At 52.9% G+C, this 21,162-nt stretch overlaps 1 protein-coding gene across 1 annotated transcript in view; it reads right to left on the bottom strand.

The window, feature by feature from the left end:
* Positions 1–6,896: 6,896 nt before the first annotated feature.
* The window catches only part of C4H6orf132 (chromosome 4 C6orf132 homolog), a 41,538-nt gene continuing 27,272 nt past the window's right edge, over positions 6,897–21,162 (bottom strand). Inside the window, exons 3-5 of the mRNA XM_045390882.2 lie at positions 15,827–15,902; positions 9,734–12,914; positions 6,897–9,151 (exon numbers count right to left, since the gene is read on the bottom strand). Coding sequence (XP_045246817.2) covers positions 9,034–9,151; positions 9,734–12,914; positions 15,827–15,902 — 3,375 coding nt within the window. The 3' untranslated portion in view covers positions 6,897–9,033. The remainder of the gene's footprint in view (positions 9,152–9,733; positions 12,915–15,826; positions 15,903–21,162) is intronic.

The raw sequence follows: 21,162 nt of genomic DNA, 5'->3' as shown, positions 1-21,162 counted from the left end.
TGAAAGTGTCTTTAAAACATTATGGCCACCCAAGGAATGACTGTCAGCCTAACAGTGACTCTATGACCACCTCCCAGTACTGCTTACCCCAAGCCTGCTCTCTCTACTTACTGCCCTCTCTGGAACAAAAATTTGGAGAGTGCTGTCACAACCACCCCAACCCCATTGCCCTGGGGGCAAAAGGCAGTGCAGCATGTGCTGTCTGACTCCCTAGCACCCTCCAGCTGTGTGGCCTTGGCAAGGTCAGTTGGCCTGCGGAGGCTGTGGTTTCTTCTTTGGTAAGCTGGGCATGGCACTATCTGCCCCAAGGGAGATGAGGTGATGACACATGACACTGCACAGCAGGGGTTCTCGAAGTGCCGTCCCTGTACCATCAAGACTTGCAGCCTCACCTGGTAACTTGTTAGAAATGTGAATTCCCGGCCAGGCGTGGTGACTCACGCCTGTAATCCCAGCACTTTGGGAGGCCAAGGCAGGTGAATCACCTGAGGTCAGGAGTTCGAGACCAGCCTGGCCAAGATTGTGAAACCCCATTTCTATTAAAAATACAAAAATTAGCTGGGCATGGTGGTAATCCCAGCTACTTGGGAGGCTGAGGCAGGAGAATTGCTGTTGCACTGAGCCGAGATTGCGCCACTGCACTCCAGCCTGGTAGACAGAGGCTCCATCTCAGAAAACAAAAACCAAAAAAAAAAGAAAGACATATGAATTCCCCAGACGCACCCCAAACCCACTGAATCAGGAGCTTTGGAACAAGTCCCAGAAACCTGTGTTTTGACAAGTGCTTCTGATGCACTTCTGAGTTTGAGAATGACTGGTGTGCCGGATAGCACTTAGCTTTGTGCCTGGATCCTAGCAGGAGCCATGTCAACCTCAGATGGATCTCAATCTGAACCTGAACCCCACCAGCCACACGAACTTCAGGCACTTGTGAGCAAAGTGCCACCAGCTGGCTAATGCCCACTCCACATGCACACACGGAGATGCCAGACTAAGACCGTGGTGCTGGACACCAGGGTAAATTACACAGGTGCCTTCTGCTCACTCCCCTCCCCTCTCCCTGGAGAATCCAGTTAAAGTGAATGTCAAGAGCAGCTTTAAATGGCCAAGAGAGGTCACCGAAAGACAGCTCGCTCTGTAGGAAAAATAAGCACACAAAGGGCATCGCTCATTCCTCTGCCTAGTTCATGCACGTGCTCCCATAAGGGTCACAGGCCAGCAAGAGAGGGCAACCACAAGGACAGCCCACCAGTGCCCCATGTGGTCCCATGCTCTCTTGGGCCACCAGGCTCTCCTGGGTGGGAGAGCTTGGCATTCTCCTGCTCCATAGTCCAGTTATTTGTGTGTATGTCTGTCTTCCACACTCAATTGTGAGCCTCTTGTGAGGTTCCTTGGCTTGTAGTGAGTAGCGCCCCCTCACAGTGTTGAATTGCATTGGTGGAATTCCATGCTGCCCTTAGCTATTAGAACAAATGCTGGAAAGTTGTGAACCAAAAGGCAGGAAGATGACAGATGGGGTAGCCCAGAGAGAGAGAGAGAAAGCAGGAGCCTACCAAACTCTCTTGAATGACTCAGAAAATAAACTAAGGCAACAATGAAAAGTGGCAGGAGATGCTCCTTTGCAGTGAGGAACATTGAAAGGAGTCAGAAGGCTCAGTCTGCAGAAGACAAGATTGAAGACATTCCACTTTCAAGAATGAGAAGGGAGTATGAGTGCGGTGGCTCTTGCCCGTAATCCCAGCACTTTGGGAGGCTGAGGCAGAAGGATTGCTTGAGCCCAAGAGTTCAAGACCAGCCTGGACAACATAATGAGACTGTGTCTCTATAAAAAAATAAAAACAAAAATTAGGCAGAGGCCGGGCGCGGTGGCTCAAGCCTGTAATCCCAGCACTTTGGGAGGCCGAGACAGGCGGATCACGAGGTCGGGCGATTGAGACCATCCTGGCTAACACGGTGAAACCCCGTCTCTACGAAAAAAATACAAAAAACTAGCCGGGTGAGGTGGCGGGCGCCAGTAGTCCCAGCTACTCGGGAGGCTGAGGCAGGAGAATGGCGTAAACCCGGGAGGCGGAGCTTGCAGTGAGCTGAGATCCGGCCACTGCACTCCAGCCTGGGTGACAGAGCAAGACTCCGTCTCAAAAAAAAAAATTAGGCATAGCACAGTGGCTCACGCCTGTAATCCCAGCACTTTGGGAGGCCAAGGCGGGTGGATCACGAGGTCGGGAGTTCAAGACCAGCCTGGTGAAACCCTGTCTCTATTAAAAATACAAAAAGTAGCCAGGCGTGGTGGCAGGTGCCTGTAATCCCAGCTACTCAGGACGCTGAGGCAGGAGAATCGCTTGAACCCAGAGGGCAGAGGTTACAGTGAGCCGAGATCACACCACTGCACTCCAGCCTGGCGACAAAGCAAGACTCCATCTCAAAAAAAAAAAAAAAAAAAAAAAAAAAATGAGCCAGGCCTGGTGGTGCATGCCTGTAGTCCCAGCTACTTGGAAGGCTGAGGTGGATCACTTGGGCTCCGGAGGCTGTGACCTATGAGGGCACTACTGCACTCCAGCCTGGGCGACAGAGCAAGACCCTGCCTCAGGAAAAAAAAAAAAAAAATGAGAAGCAAGTATCCCATTTCTGGGAGTAGCATTAGGGCTAATGATCTTATGCTGAGGTGGAAGAGATTCAAAACAGCAAGTCTATTGGGTCCCCACTCTGTGCTTAGACCCCTGCTAGGCCCTGAGAACCTCGTGCAGGGAGCCCATTCCTTAATAAAAACCAAACCTAGAACCATAGGGCTTTCCTCTTGAAGGTGGGCTCTGCAGGTGGGGAGGGCTGGTGAACAGGTCGGGTCTGGCTGGCTTCTGCCGCCCTGGCGCCTTCTCAGTTCTCTGGCCCACATGTGACAGAAATTTACCCTTGGTCCACAGCTGAGATAGGCTGTGGCACCAAGTAAGTTTGCTGAAGACCAAAGGAGCTCAAAAGGGAAAAAGGAACAGAGTGCAAATCACTTGGATTACTGGAGCTGGCCGCCCTGTGGCTGGCTCACTGGTGGGGTGCAGAGGGCTGCCTGAGATCCCCACGCCTTAGCCCTTTCTGAGGACCAGAACTCCCTCACCTGGTGCCATCACATCCCAGCTCATGTCTCTACTTAGAGGATGCAGTATCTCAGCCCACCAGGCAGGAGCCACTCCAAGGCGTCTGGACACCTTTATGATGAGACCTTAGAAACTCATCCCTAAAACTAAACCTTCTTGAAGCTTGATAACCTCAGCATTAGATGAAGTTCCACAACTTAGAAAGGATAAGGTTAGGTATTCATGAGTCCACTGGAGACAAGGCCTTTGCCCTTGAGGAACTTTTTTTTTTTTTGAGATGGAGTCTCGCTCTGTCGCCCAGGCTGGAGTGCAGTGGTGTGATCTCGGCTCACTGCAAGCTCCGCCTCCCAGGTTCAAGCAATTCTCCTGCCTCAGCCTCCTGAGTAGCTGGGTTTACAGGCGCTTACCACCACGCCCAGGTAATTTTTTTGTATGTTTAGTAGAGATGGGGTTTAACCATGTTGGTAAGGCTAGTCTTGAACTCCTGACCTGGTGATCCACCCCTCTCGGCCTCCCAAAGTGCTGGGTTTACGCCACCGCGCCCAGCCAAGGAACTTACACAGTGCTTGATGATATCTGATTCAGTACTAACTTGTATTCATCAATAAACTCAATATACTGAGTACCTGCTAGTGCCAGGAGCAGCACTGGATGCTGGGGATACCGTGATGAGTGAGGCAGTCCTTACATTGTGGAGCTTATACGTTACTGGGAGAGAGATGTAGACCAAGTAACACTAGTTGGGGGAAGGAAACCAGCAGGGGCTGTGGGAAGCTTCGGCAGGAGCTGCTGTGGCCTAGTAGGTGAGGGATGTCTGAGCTGAAGCCTGAATAAGAAGAGGCTGCCACAGAAGTGGGAGAGGTAGGTATGGAGGAGGAAGAGGTCTCCGAGCAGTGCAGGGCTGGGGAAGGCTTCCTGCAGGAGCTCCAATCCAAGCTGGGCCTTCAGTGTAAGCTGGCCTAGGGGAAGCCAAGGGAGCCCAAGCAATGAGGCGGGGATGAGTATGGGGGTAGTTTGGAGCCATTGGTCTGGCTGCTCTGGCCACACAATTGTGTGAGAAGGAAGTAGGGGAGAATCACTTTTTAGAGAGGTTGGATTTGAGTGGATGGCCAGGCACCCACATGGACATATCCAGGAGGCACTTCCAAAGTTAGGAATATGGACCCCTGGTACAGGTGAGCTTGAGGGGTGACACTGTCTCCTAAGGAAGAAACTAGAGAAGGAGTGGAGAGCCGAGGACAGGGTGGACAGGGAGACACCTGGAGGGAGGAAAGAAACCAGCGTGCAAGACAGAGAATCGGAGCACCTTGTTCCGCACAGGCTCAGAGAACGATTCTCAAGAAGGGGAAGGAGGGAGGAGTGGCTCATCTGTGCCAAATGTGAGTGAAGTTTCCAGAGGTGTGGGAACTGGGCAGAGGAGCACAGGATTATCCGTGCAATGAGGGAGTATTCATAATAAATTGCCTTGGTCTCTTCCCCTCTCCCAGAGGAGCACCTTTTCTCACATCGCTGGCAAAAAGCATCCCAGAGGCCCCAACAGCAGGGCTCAGAATCTGGCCATCCCTGGGGCTTCGGAGGGAGGAGGCCTGGGCGCTCTGACGGGTGCCAGTGCCCATCCCGCCCGTACAGCTGACTGATGATGGCCTTTGAGCTGCAGAAATGGAAGCGGCCACAGGCTGCCAGGGGTAGGCAGGTGGGTGAGCAGGTGGGGGCAGGCCTGCCTGACAGCTCAGCAGTGAGGTGGCCTCTCCCTCACCCCTCCAGGTTCTGGAGCCACCTCTGTCCTACAGCTTTGCACAGAAGGTCTCACCTGGAGTGAGAGGAAGCCTCTCTCCTTCAACAAGCCTGGCCGTGACAAAAGCTGAGCTTGACCTTTTCCAGGACAGGCCCCTTTACATATTGCTGACGCCAGGCCCCAGGCTTCCAGCTCAGCTTTTCCAGGGACCTGTCCTAGCTGTTGCTTTGGGCCAGGCTGGGCTTCACAAGAGAGGTGGGGTGGGGTTCTGGCCCAGGGAATAGTGAAAAGGCTTCAGAAACCAAGGTGTGGCCAATCTGATCCAGGAACATCTGCCCCACCCATGCCCATTCATCTTGTTTTGGCACCAGGGTAGCTCTAGCCCACTCAGCCTCTCCTCCACCGCCACTCTAAAAGAGGTAAAGTTTGGGGGGTACGACTGGGAGAGGATAAGTGGGTGGGGAGAGTGGTTACAGCTATAAGGGAGGCAGCTGTGATGAGTCACGCAGAAAGAACAGGGTTTCCAGTCAGAGGGGTCATTCTGAGCAACTCACATGTCTTCCCGGGGGCCTTCATTTCCTCATCAGCAAAATGGAATTAGGAGTATTACATGGCCGGCACATTTTAAGAGGATTGTCACAGGTAAATGAGAGAGAGAAGGAACTTTGCAAACTGTCAAGGTTAAATAAGTGTTGGCGGGTACCTTGACCACTGTCACTTAAGGAGTTTTCAACGTGAAGCCTGTGGAGCCTGAATCTGGGGGAATCTGTGGGGTGCCTGAAATAGTGTATAAAATGCACTTGTGGCCTCTTGAGAAGCGTGCATCAGTTTCTCAAAGAGGTCAGGGACCCAACAAAGTTTAATATCCAGACAAGGCCCAAGTCCACCCTCCCCATTTCTCCGATGAGTCAGCTGACACCCCGGTCACACAGCTTGTCAGAGGCAGAGCCAGGATGTGGGGCCCTTGTTCTCTGCCCTCCCTCCTAGGTTAACCATTGCCCCTCCCATGTCAGATGAGGGAGAAAATGTTAGAAGGGAGCAAGGGGGGGAGAAAAGCCAGATGAAGGGCCTGAGCCACTATCCCGACTCGGGGTTTCCAGAATGAGGACATCATGGTATATGTTGGGGGACAGTGAGAGACAGGAGAACGAGGAGGCACCAAGGATGGGAGAGGCCCTTCCTGGAAGCCCAAATTTCAGAGTAAGTAAGTCATCTTCCTTTTCCCATAAAGTCCCCACAAAAGACTCAGAGGAGGAAACACAACGCTTTCTCTAACACTGTCTCGAGATGACTTTTCTGGTTTTCTTTTCTGGAAAAAAAATAAATTGGGGGCCGGGTGCTGTGGCTCACGCCTGCAATCCCAGCACTTTGGGAGGCCGAAGCAACTGGATCACAAGGTCAGGAGTTCAAGAACAGCCTGGCCAACATAGTGAAACCCCATTGCCACTAAAAAATACAAAAATTAGCTGGACGTGGTGGCACATGCCTGTAGTCCCAGCTACTCGGGAGGCTGAAGCAGGAGAATCGCTTCAACCTGGAAGGTGGAGGTTGCAGTGAGCCAGGATGGTGCCACTGCACTCCAGCCTAGGTGACAGAGCAAGACTCCGTCTAAAATAATAATAATAAAATAAAATATTCTAAAAGTATGACGTCAAGATGGCCTTAAAATAAAAAAAGCTTTATGGAAAATTGTAATGGGCCACATACGAATGTGAGGTAGCCATCACCCAAAGATGCCATTTGTTGATCTACTACTAAGCGCTAGGCACGTGCTGGATGCTTTGCCTAAATCAGTACGTCACCACCACAAGAGGCCTTCCCTGACCACCCTGTTAAAGTAAATCCATTCTTCTCCCCACATCTAGCTATTCTCTCACGTTCCCTGTTCCTTTCCTTCTTACTACTTGTAATTTTTGATGTTTTTGTGTGCTCTTTTTCAGTCCTCTCCTCCACTAGACTATTAGCTTGCCATGAACAGGAGTCATGTGGGTGAGTTGATGGCAGTCTATCCATGCTAAGCATAGTGGCCTGTATCCAATAGTTACCCAAATCCTTGTTAGACAAACACAGCCACGGAGCTGGAGGCCAGTCCAAACTGGCCGTTTATTTTCCAAGTCAAGTGAGACTCAGTCTTCCCTGCCCACCCCAGAGCAATATACAGTTGAGAGTCTAGACCCTACTCCTCAGGCCTTAGCACAGCAGATAAATTAGTGATCTCTTTTATAAAACATTGTACAGGGAAAATACATACATATAGAGAGAGCTAGTGCTGGCGCTGGGGTGGGATTCGCTTCTTGAACACAGATAACCAGGCCCTACCCCATCATGGTGGCTGGCCTTGGTCATCTGGGCACCCACCCACCCCTGCACTTTCTTCCCTAAAGTGGCTCACCTGCTGTCCTGACAACACAGTGCCTAGGCTGGTTACCACAAGTAATAAATGTCCAACATCTTCCCCCAAAGGGAACTACTTTCTGGCTGGCCCCCACCAGCCTGCTCCTCTGAAATGGACCACTCTTCAGTCCTTCCTTCTTACTGAGGCAGGCCACCTTGGTCTGGTCCCAAGAATTTGGCCCACCAAGACCTGAAGATAGGGAAGCAAGACCCAGGAATATTGCTTCCTGGTATGTTTGGTGATTATAGCATCTAAACCAGGACTTTTGTGCGAAGTGGAAGGGGGTCTAATTCACTGGAAAACAAGCATAAACCTAGACAGCCCAGGCAAAGGACACGTGGTCACCATACTAATAGGTCTCCCCTGCTCTTTTTTTTTTTTTTTGAGACGGAGTCTTGCTGTGTCACCAGGCTGGAGTGCAGTGGCGCGATCTTGGCTCACTGCAACCTCTGCCTCCCGCGTTCGAGCGATTCTCCTGCCTCAGCCTCCCGAGTAGCTGGGACTACAGGCACACACCACCATGCCCAGTTCATTTTTGTATTTTTAGTAGAGACGGGGTTTCACCATGTAGGCCAAGATGGTCTCAATCTCTTGACCTCGTGATCCACCCACTTCAGCCTCCCAAAGGGCTAAGATTACAGGCGTAAGCCACCGTGCCCGGCCAGGTCTCCCCTGCTCTTAACTGGCCCAATCCTAGCACCCTTTTTTCCCCCCCATATTTTTAGTAGAGATAGGGTTTCACCATTTTGGCAAGGTGGTCTCGAACTTCTGACCTCAAGTGGTCCACCAACCTCGGCCTCCCAAAGTGCTGGGATTACAGGTGTGAGTCACTGCACCCGGCCAACCAATCCTACCACTCTTGACTTTCCCAAACACATTCCCCTTCAGCAGCAAGCTTCTTCAGACCTCCATTCCCATCTCTGCTGCCTCCACTCTCCAAGGCTTTCTAGCATCTTAAGGCATCAGTAGTATTGGTGACTTGTAGTATCAGTGTTAGGAAAAATGCCCTTGGGCCCAATCCCCAAAATCAGGGCTGCACAGGTCTGAATAGCACAGCCAGGCTTAACCCTGCTTCCCATCCTAAACTTGCCAAGTGTCCTCTCTCTAGGCTTCCCTGTAGCTAAGGGCCAGAGCCAAGGAGAAATGAACCATCAATCTCCCACCTCTGCCCTTGGCCAATGCAAAGGGCTTCCATTCCACATGTGGGAGCTTCTCTCCCCACCCCACACATGGTCCTTCTCCATGTGTTATACATACACATTCCTGGTCCCACCTCAATGCGCCTAGGAACCCCAGGTGTTCACTCTTGCTTGGGATGGCAGGTGATGGAGGCTAAAGCTCTCCCTTCGGTGCCCTGCACACCCACCAGGATAGAGCTGGGAATCAGCCCTTTGCAAGGGCCTGAGAGACAATCACAGCTATCTCGATGGGTTCCAGTTCAGAGTCAGTGACCCACCCCTTGTTTTCAGAACCTGCTCAGTAGGCCGTGCTTGTAAAACTGTTTTAAATAACTCTTGCTAAAGCAGATAGTACCAGAGAGCAGAAACTCAGCGCCCAGGTCCTTAATGGTTCCTCCTCTCTAACCTCCTTCCCCTCCCACCCCCGATATGTAAACAGTCCACAGCCACACCAGGCTTTGGGAAACAGAAGTCCACTCTTGATCTTCCTGGGCCACTGCTTCTCATCGTTGGTCTTTGGGGATCAAAGACTCCTCTGTCGCCTAACAGCTGCTGTGTACCTCCCACCCCCCACAAGAAACAAGTGCCCAGATCCTTAAGGACACAGTTTGTTGGAATAGAGCTAAGAGAGCCCCTGGCTCAGGAGGTGGCTTTCCAATGGGCCCCTGAGCAGGCATAGGAGATGGGATGGCGGGTCCCAGGCCTCACGGTGAACGTGTTGATGGGGCTTCCATAGCGGGTGGTGGTGTGGGGAGACCTGGGGGAGAGCAAGAGAAGTGAGGTTAATATCTGCAGCTGGTTAGCCAACACGCCTCCCATCTCCCCCAGGGACCGAGAGGAAAAGATGCTGCTCATACTTCTGTATTTGCCCCCACAAGCCCTGGGCTTATCGACCCCAGGGAGGGACTGAGACCATCACAGACAGGACTCCTATTCCGGTCTGGGCCCTGCTGGCCAGAGAACATGCCTAATATCCTCTCTCTCAGAAATCTTTCACTCCTAGCCTGTGTCTGGATCCAACTCTGTGTTGGGAAATCCCTCCACCGAAGGCCCACTCAGATCTCTGCCCGCCCCACACTTAGCCTGACCGCTGGGATCTAGCGGGTGGGAGAGAGACGAGAGGAGATGATGGGGAAAGAGAACAAGGGAGGTCCCGAAGCAGGTCAGGAAGGCGCCAACAGCGCCCTCTCCCGGTAAGTGGGCCTCCCTCCCCGTTCTACCTGCAAGGCCGAGGGGAGAAAACCAAATGTTTTCTCTTGACTGATGGCCGGGCCTCCTTGGCCCTCGCCTGGCTTTTCACCCCTCCCGGCTTCCCGCACCAGGCCGGTCCGCAGCTCACCTGCCAGCAGCTGGGGCGCTGCCAGGCGCTTTGTGCTTGGCCTCCGCGGCGCCCCGGGCGGCGCCCTCCAGGGACAGCCTCCTTGCATGCAGGCCTCCCGGGGGCGCGCGACCCGCCGAGTTCACGCGCCGCATCTCGGGGCCTCCGGGTTGCGGCCGGAAGCAGTTGGGAGGGCTCAGGCTGCGGCCTGTGCCACCGCGGGGCATCCCTGGGCCGCGGTGCGGCTCCCCGACGTACAGGCGCTTCTTTATGAGCGAGCGGCCCCCTCCCGAGAAGCGCTCCAGGCCCCCAGCCCCGGCGTAGCGCGCGCCCACGGGAAAGCGCGAGAAGCCGAGAGCCGGGGGCGCCCCGGGGCCAGCGTTCGGGGGCTGCCCCAAGTCTGAGTAGTTGTTCCGGGGAGGGGAGCTCCGGCGGCCCAGATACTGGAGGGCCGGGGCCGGGGGCTCAGGGTCATTGCTGAACTCTGGCGGCGGTGGGATGACCTCGAAGTTGAACTCCTCCTCCTCCTCCTCTCTCTTGTACGAAGGAGAAGGTGGAGAGGAGAAGGACTTGGGCAGCGGGTGGCCCTGGGGGAGGTTGGAGGTAGCAGCTCTTTCCCAGGCCACAGAGGCCTGGGGCTCCGGCTTTGTCCAGTTGTGCCTGCGGCTCGGCTCTGTGCCCTCGGCGTCTCTTCCCGGCCGCGGCCCCCACTTATTGGGTATTTCGATCGTCAGCGGGGAGTCCTTCTCAGCTTCCTTGGGTAACTTGGGCACCACAGTGAAGGAGCTGGGCCTGCCTTGGCTGTGGAAGATGCTGTCAGAGCTGACCTCGGCTTGGTGGCTGTGGTCACGGAGACTTCCTGGCAGAGAGGACCGACCCAGGGCAGCCCCTCCAGGTCTCCCCTTCTGCGCCCTCTGCCTGGCCGCCAGGAGCAGGGCCATCGGTGAGCCCCGCTCCACCACCTCCCCAGTCACCGGGTGCCTGAGGAGTTCATCAGTGGGCTGGGCTGAGGCAGAGGGCTTGGCTGGCAGCCCTGGGGGCTCCTTCACCTCTACGGGCTCCCCTGGCCCTGCAGCCCCTCCTCTGGCCAGGGTGGGCATCACCACAGCAACCTCACGGCTGAGGCTGCTCTGGTGGCAGTGGGGCTTGTAGAGACATGGCACCTCTCCTCCACCAGGAGATGTCTTTGGTGGGAGGGCTGGAGATGAGTGGGCTCCCTGTGTGGGCAGCCTAGTGGCCTCTGAGGGGGACCCCTCTCCCCTTTGCTGGGAGGGAGTGGAAACTTCTTGAGATGCTGGCTTCGCTGGCTGCCCAGCTGGCCCTGAGTCTTTCTCTGCCATCAGTTGGGATGTGGTGGTGGGCAGAGTTGTGGCTGTAGATGATATGGCCAGGCCAGATGTGGCCTTGGGTGGTGTGGCTGGCCCAGCTGTGGCCTTGAGTGGTGTGGTTGGCCCAGGTGTGGCCTTGGGTGGTGTGGCTGGCCCAGCTGTGGCCTTGAGTGGTGTGGCTGACCCAGATGTGGCCTTGAGTGGTGTGGTTGGCCCAGGTGTGGCCTGGGGTGGTGTGGCTGACCCAGATGTGGCCTTGGGTGGTGTGGCTGGTCCCAACATGGCCTTGGGCTGGAGTGGTGTGGTTGGCAGCAGGGTGGTAGATTGAGGTGGCAGATTCTTGGCCACAGGCTTGGAGAGTTTGTCATTATCAGCCCCATTTTCAAAAATTCTTCCCCCTTCTAGCCAAGGCTTAGGGGGTAGAGATCCTATGCTGGGCTTGGCCTCCTTCTCTGCTGATGAGGAGAGCCGGGCCTCCAGCTCATTCCGGATCTGCCGCACACTGGGAGTTGGAGAGTCTTGGGGAATGTAGTCCACAGGGGGCAGGGCCAGGCTGGGGGTAGCCTCTGTCTCTGTCAGGCTGCTGCCGCCAAGACTCTTTTCAGGAACACCTGGGGGAGTGTCCTTTGCTGGCGGGCTCGGGGGAGTCTCTTTCTCGAGCATGCTGGGGCCCTTCTTGCCCTCCTTGCTCTGAGGGGCCACTGTTGGGCCTGGCCTGTGACTGAGGAATCGGTCCTCTCTCCTGGAGCCACAGAGATAGGCTGCCAGCTCGTTCCGCAGCTTTTCCATCTGGCTGGGGTCCCTCCAGTCCACAGGTGCTGAAGAGGCTGTGTCTGCTGGGCTGGGGGGGTTGGGTTTGGGTTTGAGAGCAGGAGAGCTGGATTTAGGGGGTTTTGTAAATCCAGCAGGTGGATGGGCTGCCTTCTGAGCACAGGGCAAAGGAGGTGCAGCTGGGGGAAGTGGGGGTGGTGGGGGAGGGAGGGGGGCTGCAGGAGGGGGCAGGGGAGGGGCTGGAGGCGGAGTCCCCGGAGTCCCAACTCTTGGGGGCTCATCTGCTTGGGACTGGGACTGGCCCAGCCTTGGGCTGGCTGGTGCTGCGGCCCTGAGCTCCCCAGGGCAGTCTGGCTTGGGGGCCCTGTCTGGGTAGACCTGGGAGGCGGGGCGGATGTGGAAGCTGGGAGGCAGTGGGAGTCGGCTGGGAGCCTTGTTGGTGGCCCCCTCTTCCTTTTGAGGAGCCTCTTGTGCTTCCTGAACTGGGATGGACGAAGTCCTGACTGGGGTTGGGGGAGGCACTTTGAAAGAACGGGGGAAGGTGAGATGGGGCTCTGGGTTAGGTCCCAGGGCACTCCCCTTTGGCTCAGCAGGGCTTCTCGGGGGGCTAAATCTGGTGGCCTCTGCCTGCCTGCCATTCAGTGCTACATCTGATTTCCACTTGGTGACACCCCCAGGAGGAAAGAGACGAGTTCCCACTGTGTGAGGAGATGCTGGAGCTGGGGGTGCTGGGGCTGGCATAGGAGGTGGTGGGGGGGCTAAAAAGGCCAAGGGTGGGGCAGGGGGAATGAAGTCAGGAGGGGTGGGTGTGGATGGGGAGGAAAGAGTGTGTGGTGGGGACAGGGCCTCCAATACTGGGGGTGGAGGTGGGGCCATGCTGGGCGGGGGTGGGGGTTCCAGCAGCAGGGGAGGCGGTGGGGGTGCTGTGGAAGGTGGAGATGGCAGTGGCAACTCCCCTGGAGGTTGTGAAATGTCCTGGGGGGGCCCCGGGGCTGGGCCTGGGGGAGGTGGGGGGATGAGTAGATCCTGGCCATACTGCCCAGGCCTCAGGTCACCCACAGAGCTGTACAGTCGGAGGTTGCCATTGACTAGTGAGCTGGTACCTGAAAGAAGAAGAGACAAAGATGGGGGGCGGAAACAAAGCAGACCAGCCCTGCCAATTTCTGTTTACCCAGCGCAGGGGCAGGGGTGGGCGCCCAAGAGAATGACTGGATCATTTTCTCCTGAACACCAAGAGAGGGAGCAGCCCCGTGTCCAGTTTCCTGAGCTGTCCTGGGAGTGTCCCCCTTCTTTCTAGGGAGGGTCCCCTGCCTGTCCCTGGCACAGCCTTTGAAGCCTGTAAGGAATAACCTCCATTTGCCTCCCCAGAGTCACGCTCTAACCTGCGCCGGGACTCCCTTGCCCTCTGAGATGGGGGGTGGGGACAAGAGGGCCAGGGCTCTGGTTCCTCTGGCTGCCTCCTGGCTGCGTCACAGGTTGGCAGCAGCTGCCTTTCCGCCCCGCAGACACAGGTCCTGTCGGGATGTCCCTCTCCCACTGTGTTCACTCCCTGGGTGTCACTGTTCCCAGGAGACAGGAGTCGCCTAACCAAGCTCACACTCTGGTACGCCGTCCCTTTACTCAGCTCTCTTCAGTTACCCCCTTTGAGTGCGCCATCTGTTTTTTACTGCGACCTTGATCTTGGCCAAGCCAGAAAGTCCAGGGTTCACATCCCAGCTTTACCACTTATTAGATGAGCGACCTTGAACACACTAATTAACCTTGCTGAGCCTCAGTTTCCTCATCTATCAAAGGAGCATGTTGTCCGTGCTCGCTTCTTACAGCTGTTGTGAGGATTAAATGAGAGAATCCATGCAAATACACAGAAAGGGCTTGTCATGGTGCCAGGCCTCTAGTAGGCAGTTAATAGAACGGAACCACTTTGACTGCTACCATCTGTGCTGACCTTTTCAGACTGTGTGAGACAGGGAAAGTGGGAAAGAGATAGGAAGTCATGGGGCAGGGGCGAGAGAGCTCCTCAGTGAGGAAGGCTGGGTGACAGACCTGCAGGAGGGAGCAGTTTACACAAACAACTCCTGCTTTCTAAAGACCCTGAAGCTACTAAGAACCCAGCTGTCCACTTCATAGAGAACGGAGGCAGATTCTGGTCTGCATAATAGAACGGGGGTGTGCAGAAGGAAGGTGGCCTGGACAATCTGGGTTACTAAAGAGATGCTGAGAGTCCCTGGCCCCAGCAGCTCACATCCCTCTGTTGTCCTCAGACCAGGTCCCCAGCCCCCCTCCCAGAGTCTACTTCCTTCTTAGTGGCACCCATCCTTTGCTTCCCTCCTCTCAGTCCCTAACAGTGTGGCGAACCTGGGGAGTGTGCAGCTCTGAAGGGCTCCTCCCAGCTGCCTGACTTCAAACTGAAGAAACCAAGAGCAGGGAAAGGGAAGACTAACGTTCACTGAGCACCCAACTGTCAGGCAGGAGTTAGGAGCTGGGGTACAGCAGCAAAAAACCAACAAAACAAAAAACGGACAAACACTGGCCCTCCTAGGGAGCTTATGCTTGAATGGGACAATGAACATAACGTGTGAGTACATTATTATCACATTAGAGGATGAGTGCGATGGGAAAAAATACCAGCAAGGGAGGGGTGCAGCGGGTGCAATTTAAATAGGGCAGTCCAGCTGGGTGCGGTGGCACACACCTGTAATCCCAGCACTTTGGGAGGCCGAGGCAGGCGGATCACAGGGTCAAGAGATAGAGACCATCCTGGCCAACATGGTGAAACCCTGTCTCTACTAAAAATACAAAAATTAACTGGGCGTGGTGGCGTGCGCCTGCAATCCCAGCTACTCAGGAGGCCGAGGTTGCAGTGAGCTGAGATCACGCCACTGCCCTCCAGCCTGGCGACAGAGCAAGACTCCATCTTAAATAAATAAATAAATAAATAAATAAATAAAGTAGTCTGAGAAGGCCTCACAGAGAAGGTGACATTTGAGCAAAGAAGGAAGGAGTGAGGGAGACGGCCACACAGATGCCTTGCAGAAGAGCATTCTAACCTGAGAGGTCTGCAGTGCAAAGACCCCAAGGTGGAAATGTGCCTGGGGTATTTCAGGAGCAACAGGAGACACTTTGGCCGGGGTAGTGTGGGAGGAGAAAGCAAGCAAGGAAAGTGGCCAGACTCAGGTTAGACTCCAGCAGTCCTTGCAAGAACCTTTTCTCTGGCCGGGCACGGTGGCTCACGCCTGTAATCCCAGCACTTTGGGAGGCCGAGGCGGGCGGATCACAAGGTCAGGAGATCGAGACCACGGTGAAACCCCGTTTCTACTAAAAATACAAAAAATTAGCCGGGCGCGGTGGCGGGCGCCTGTAGTCCCAGCTACTCAGGAGGCTGAGGCAGGAGAATGGCGTGAACCCGGGAGGCGGAGCTTGCAGTGAGCCGAGATTGCGCCACTGCACTCCAGCCTGGGCGACAGAGCGAGACTCTGTCTCAAAAAAAAAAAAAAAAAAAGAACCTTTTCTCTGAGTGATAAGGGAAGCCATTAGCGAGTTTGAAGCACCTCTGAGAGGTGTGACAGACATGACTTATATCCCATCCACCACTTCATTTACTCCTCCAAACTGAACTGTTGTTCCCATTGTTCATTGGAAGATACAGAGGTAGGAGGGGTGAAGCGTCTTGCCCAAGGGAGCAAAGCGAATATGTGGGGAGGTGGGATTCAAAGCCAGGCCCTTCTCCCACTTTATGCTGCACTTGTTCCTGCTCTGGCCTTGTCGCCTCACCATCCTTCCCCCGCCAGAAGGGGGCCTTTGCTGACCCTGGCTCTCCTGAACTCCCAGCCCCACTGCCCAGGCCCACTGCAGCCAGTAATCAAGAGGACTGAGGATAGCGAGAGTGGCTGTGCCTGGGGACTCTGTCTTTGTCACCAGCTGTGAAGATGGTCAGAAAGATGCTTGGCTTTTGAACTCAGGGCCCTAGGAGGACAGAAAGAAAGATGGACAAGCCTCAAGCCCAGGGTTCACTTACCTGTCACTTCTTTGTCTGCGAAGTCTTCTGGAACTGAGGGGGTGGGGACAGCCAGCCCATGGTTTTCCTGGGCATTCTGAAAGAGACCAGAAAGAAATCAGGGGACAGGGAAAGATGGACAGATAATTCTCAAACTGCTGCTCATTGAGGCCATTTTACTGCTTGAAAATCTGCAGTGACAGTCATGGCTGCATAACCTTGTGCATATACCAAAACATAAAAGTCTGATTTTGAAAAAAAAGGAATCATGTGGTACAGTCAACCAATCCTCACCATTTGTCATAGTTATGTTCTATAAAGTTGCAGTGAACATGGTATTCGTAAATACTGACCCATTTCTCCTAGGGGAAATACAGGGTTAGGTTCCTATGACCCCTGGTCACAAGATTTTTGTCAACTGATCAATACATAACCATAACCTTGTTTTAGCTGTGTTTCTGCTTAAAGACACTTTAATATATTTTGTTGGTTGGTTAACATTGAACTCATGGCCGATAGCACTATAACACGTGACACTAAACAGAAAAAGACATTTATGTATGACAGCTAAAACAAGAAGACAAAGGATCCTATTGTTTAGCTGGGAACTTGTGCGTTGAACAACTCAAAATTTTCACTGCTCTGTGCATGTCTGTAAATGACCACAGAAGCAATACAAACATTGATTCTGGGGTTACAAATAAATTTTAGCCACTAAGCAAAATTTGCAAATACAGATTCCACAAATAGGGAGGATTGACTGTATATGAATTCCATCTCGATGAAAAAGCAAAACAAACCGATAGAATTTGCAACGACTCCCCATGGAGGTCCACAGGTGAAAAGCCAAACTCCTCAGCCTGGCCTCCTGTGTGTTCTTAGTAGTCATTAGGTGTTTACAGAAAAATAAAAAGTGATGAACTTGAATTTTTTTTTTTAATTGAGACAGGGTTTTATTCTGTCACCTAAGCTGGAGTGCAGTGGTACAATCATGGCTCACTGCAGCCTTGATCTCCCTGGCTCAAGCAATCTTCCCATCTGTAGCTGGAACTACAGATGTGTGCCCACCATTCCTGGCTTTTTTTTCTTTTTTTGAGATGGAGTCTTACTCTGTCACCCAGGCTGGAGTGCAATGGCATGATCCCCGCTCACCGCAACCTCTGCCTCCTGGGTTCAAGTGATTCTTCTGCCTCAGCCTCCTGAGTAGCTGGGATTATAGGGGCATGCACCACCATGCCCAGCTAATTTTTTATATTTTTAGTAGAGATGGGGTTTCACCATGTTGGTCAGGCTGGTCTTGAACTCCTGACCTCGTGATCCACCCACCTCTGCCTTCCCAAGTGCTGGGATTACAGGCGTGAGCCACTGTGCCCAGCCCTAGCTAATTTTTTGTATATGTTTTAGAGAATGTGGTTTTGTCATGTCTCCCAAGCTGGTCTGGAACTCCTGGGCTCAAGTAATCCGCCCACCTTGGCCTCCCAAAGTGCGGGGATTACAGGTATGAGCCACTGTTCCCAGCCTGAACTTGAATATTTATAGCTCTGCAGATGCCCTTCTGATCGCTAAGCTTAACAGGCTATAATATGTTTACACAGCTGTCAGTCTGTACATACTATTTTGCATTCTATTTTTTTTTTCCAAACATACATTTCCATATGTCAACAAAGTCCACACACCTGCTGTTTTGAAGAGCTGTAGAGCATTTTAGTTAGTTTTCAAGGTCCTCAATGACCTGGCCTCATGCTTCCCAGCCAACTGTTATTTCACACTCACCTATTACAACCATCCCACACTGTAACTTCACGGACTCCCTCCCTGCCACCTGTTCAACCACCACATATAGTCCATGTTCATCCATGATGCTGAGTGTTGGTCAGCTGTACCTGTCTTTCCCACTCTCCGTTTATAACAATAATCATCATCATAATACTCCTTGCACTGTGCTCTAACTAAACGCATTATCTCAGTCACACCACTCTGTATGAAAGAGGATGTTATCATTTACCAGATGAAGAAATTGAGGCTCAAAGTTGTCTAAAGTCACACAACCAGTACTACCAAACCCAGGTCTGTGGAGCTCCCACTCCTTAGTATTTTGCCTCCCTAAAATCCCTCATCCTTCAAGGATTAGCTGAGCCCCTCTAGGATGGAACAGGGGTAGGGGCTAAGAGCACTGACTCTGGCTTTCCGGCCTGCCTGGATTTGAATCTCAGCTCTGCTACCTATTAGGTGTATGACTGTGCAAGTTACTTAATCTCCCTGTGTCTCAATTTCCCCGTCTGTGAAATGGTGATAACAACAGAATTACCCATTGTAGGGAAGTTGTGAGGACTAAATGATGCAATGCACAAAAAGCACTTGGGAGCCATCCCCTGTCCGCACCACACTGACCCACTGCTGCCCAGAGCAACCCACAGCCAAGCTTCCAAAAGAGGGGGGACTCTTGTTTGCACTCCAGATTGTCCTCTAGTTCCTTCAGTGAGATCTGGGAGCTCCTTGGAGTCCAGGGACCATGTCTTATGGTATCCCCCAAAGCTGGATGCATATTAAGCCCAGTTGTTACTCAGCGATGGGCTGATGGTACTAACTCTCTGGACTTAATATACAAGAAGGGCACTCAAGGTCAATGTTACAGAAATATCTGTGAGACCCTGGGTTACCAAGGGCCATCTCAGAATTACTCTGGTCACAGGGGATCAGCAAACCACTCATCTTGTTCTTGAAGAATTCTGAAGCTGGAATGGCCTTGAGCCATCAACTTGTCTTTTTTTTTTCTGCCTTTGTTGACTTGCATGGCCAACAACATTCCTGTTCTCAACATTTCTCAAACCCAGTGACTGGGAACCAGGGTCAGGTACAGGGACCCAGCCCATCAGAGGTGTGTCTCCCATGACATCCTGAGATGTGCCACATACACATGCAAACCACTGATGGTCTAATAACCTCCATCATGTACGCACACTCCGATTTTGATGAGATGGAGGCCCGGCCTTCAAAAGCCAGGGTTGAGATCTCTGATTAATTTCAACGTAATTGAAAAGCGGAAAGGCTGGGGACTTAGCATCAAAAGTCTTCGGTTCCATTCATGCTCAGGCTTGCCAGCGGTGTGGCCTTAGATGAGCAGTGGAGATGTGGGATGGGGACAGTGATGTTGAGCCATTGTCCAGGCTCCTCCTATGTGATAGCCCTATACTAAGAGTGTAACCAGTGTCACCTCAAATCCCTTCACAGAACCAGGGTGCAAACCTAGGCTTTCCACCTTACGTTTTCTATAGATCACTGAGACCCATTTTCTTCACTTAGAAAATTGAGGCAGCCGGGCATGGTGGCTCGTGCCTATAATCCCAGCACTTTGGGAGGCCAAGGTGGGAGGATAACCTGAGGTCAGGAGTTCAAGACCAGCCTGGCCAACATGGCGAAACCCCATCGCTACTAAAAATACAAAACTTAGCCAGGCATGGTGGCAGGCGCCTGTAATCCCAGCTATTCGGGAGGCTAAGGCAGGGAGAATTGCTTGAACTGGGGAGGCAGAGGTTGCAGTGAGCTGAGATCACGCCACTACACTCCAGCCTAGACGATAGAGCAAGACTCTGTCTCAAAAAAAAGAAAAAAAAAAAAAAAAGAAAAGAAAAGAAAATTGAGGCCGGGCGCCGTGGCTCAAGCCTGTAATCCCAGCACTTTGGGAGGCCGAGACGGGCGGATCACGAGGTCAGGAGATCGAGACCATCCTGGCTAACACGGTGAAACCCCGTCTCTACTAAAAATACAAAAAACTAGCCGGGCGAGGTGGCGGGCGCCTGTATTCCCAGCTACTCCGGAGGCTGAGGCAGGAGAATGGCGCAAACCCGGGAGGCGGAGCTTGCAGTGAGCTGAGATCCGGCCACTGCACTCCAGCCCGGGCTACAGAGCAAGACTCCGTCTCAAAAAAAAAAAAAAAAAAGAAAAGAAAATTGAGTCAATAGTTCCTACTTTGCAGGGCTATTATGAGGATCAAATGAGATAATATCCCTAATCCAGGAAACCAATAATAGTTGAAGGATTATATCTTGTAATCCTCTTTTCCAGAAAAGTGAAAAAATTGTGAACAATCAAAGCTAAGCTCCCTGGAAGTCTAGTAGCACCTTCTGGGTTACCCTGAATGCTTAATGGTGTGTGTGGGAGGAAGATGGATGGACTTTATGGGCCTAAGGTAATATTACTCACTATACCCTTTGATCTTAAAGCACTTGGAAAATGCATTAGAATCCCAAAACCACAGGGGGAAAATCCATCTCTGGAGCGGCTTGTAACAACAGCTCAGTCCAAGCCCTGGCTTCTTAGGTCCCTTTCCCGACACAAGGGGGTCCCACAACATGTCCACCACCTCACCACAGTGCTTGCGGTGCTGTGACACACCATGGTCTGGCCCTGGGGCAAGTCCCAAAGGCCAGCCTCATCCCTTCAGAAGCTTCAGTATTGAACTGAACATAGTCTCTCTGGCTCTCCAAGCCCGTCTGGCCCTTTTCTTTCCCAGTTGGGCCCACATGGGCTCCTGTGGCTTACTTAGCTTTTCCCTTTCACTGATGTTTATTCAGGGAAGGCAAATGCAAACTCATTTTAATCTTAGTCCCAGAAAAACAGACTCAGGAGGTAAACTGCTTCCCGCCCAGGCAGCTGGCATCAAGTGCACTGGCATGGGTGGTGACATAGTTCAGTGTGCAAATGCATAGGTGTGAACAGCATCTATCTCTATGGGTGCTGAATTTCCTAACCTGCCTCTCTTCATGTCATAGAACAAAGGAAAAGCCTCCTTAAGAAGAGGGTTTGAGGCAGGGTACATGGCTCACGCTTGTAATCCCAGCACTTTGGGAGTCTGAGACAGGCAGATCACTTGAGGTCAGGAGTTCGAGACCAGCCTGTCCAATGTGGTGAAACCGTCTCTACTGAAAATACAAAAATTAGCCAGGCATGGTGGCAGGCAACTGTAATCCCAGCTACTCGGGAGGCTAAGACAGGGAGAATTGTTTGAACCCAGGAGGCAGAGGTTGTAGTGAGCCAAGATTGTGCCACTGCACTCCAACCTGGGCAACCGAGACAGAGTGAGACTGTCTCGGAAAAAAAAAAAAAAAAAGCCGGGCTTGGTGGCTCATGCCTGTAATCCCAGCACTTTGGGAGGCCGAGGTGGGCAGATCACGAGGTCAGGAGTTGGAGACCAGCCTGACCAACATGGTGAAACCCCATCTCTACTAAAAATACAAAAATTAGCCAGGTATGGTGGTGGGCACCTGTAATCCCAGCTACTCAGGATGCTGAGGCAGGGGAATCACTTGAACCTGGGAGACAGAGGTTGCGGTGAGCTAAGATCGCACCATTGCACT

This window comes from Macaca fascicularis, chromosome 4, assembly GCF_037993035.2.
Source record: "Macaca fascicularis isolate 582-1 chromosome 4, T2T-MFA8v1.1".
NCBI classification, from domain to species: Eukaryota; Metazoa; Chordata; class Mammalia; order Primates; family Cercopithecidae; genus Macaca; species Macaca fascicularis.
The sequence above is the reverse complement of the archived record's forward strand: the minus strand, read 5'-3'. Positions and strand labels throughout refer to the sequence as shown.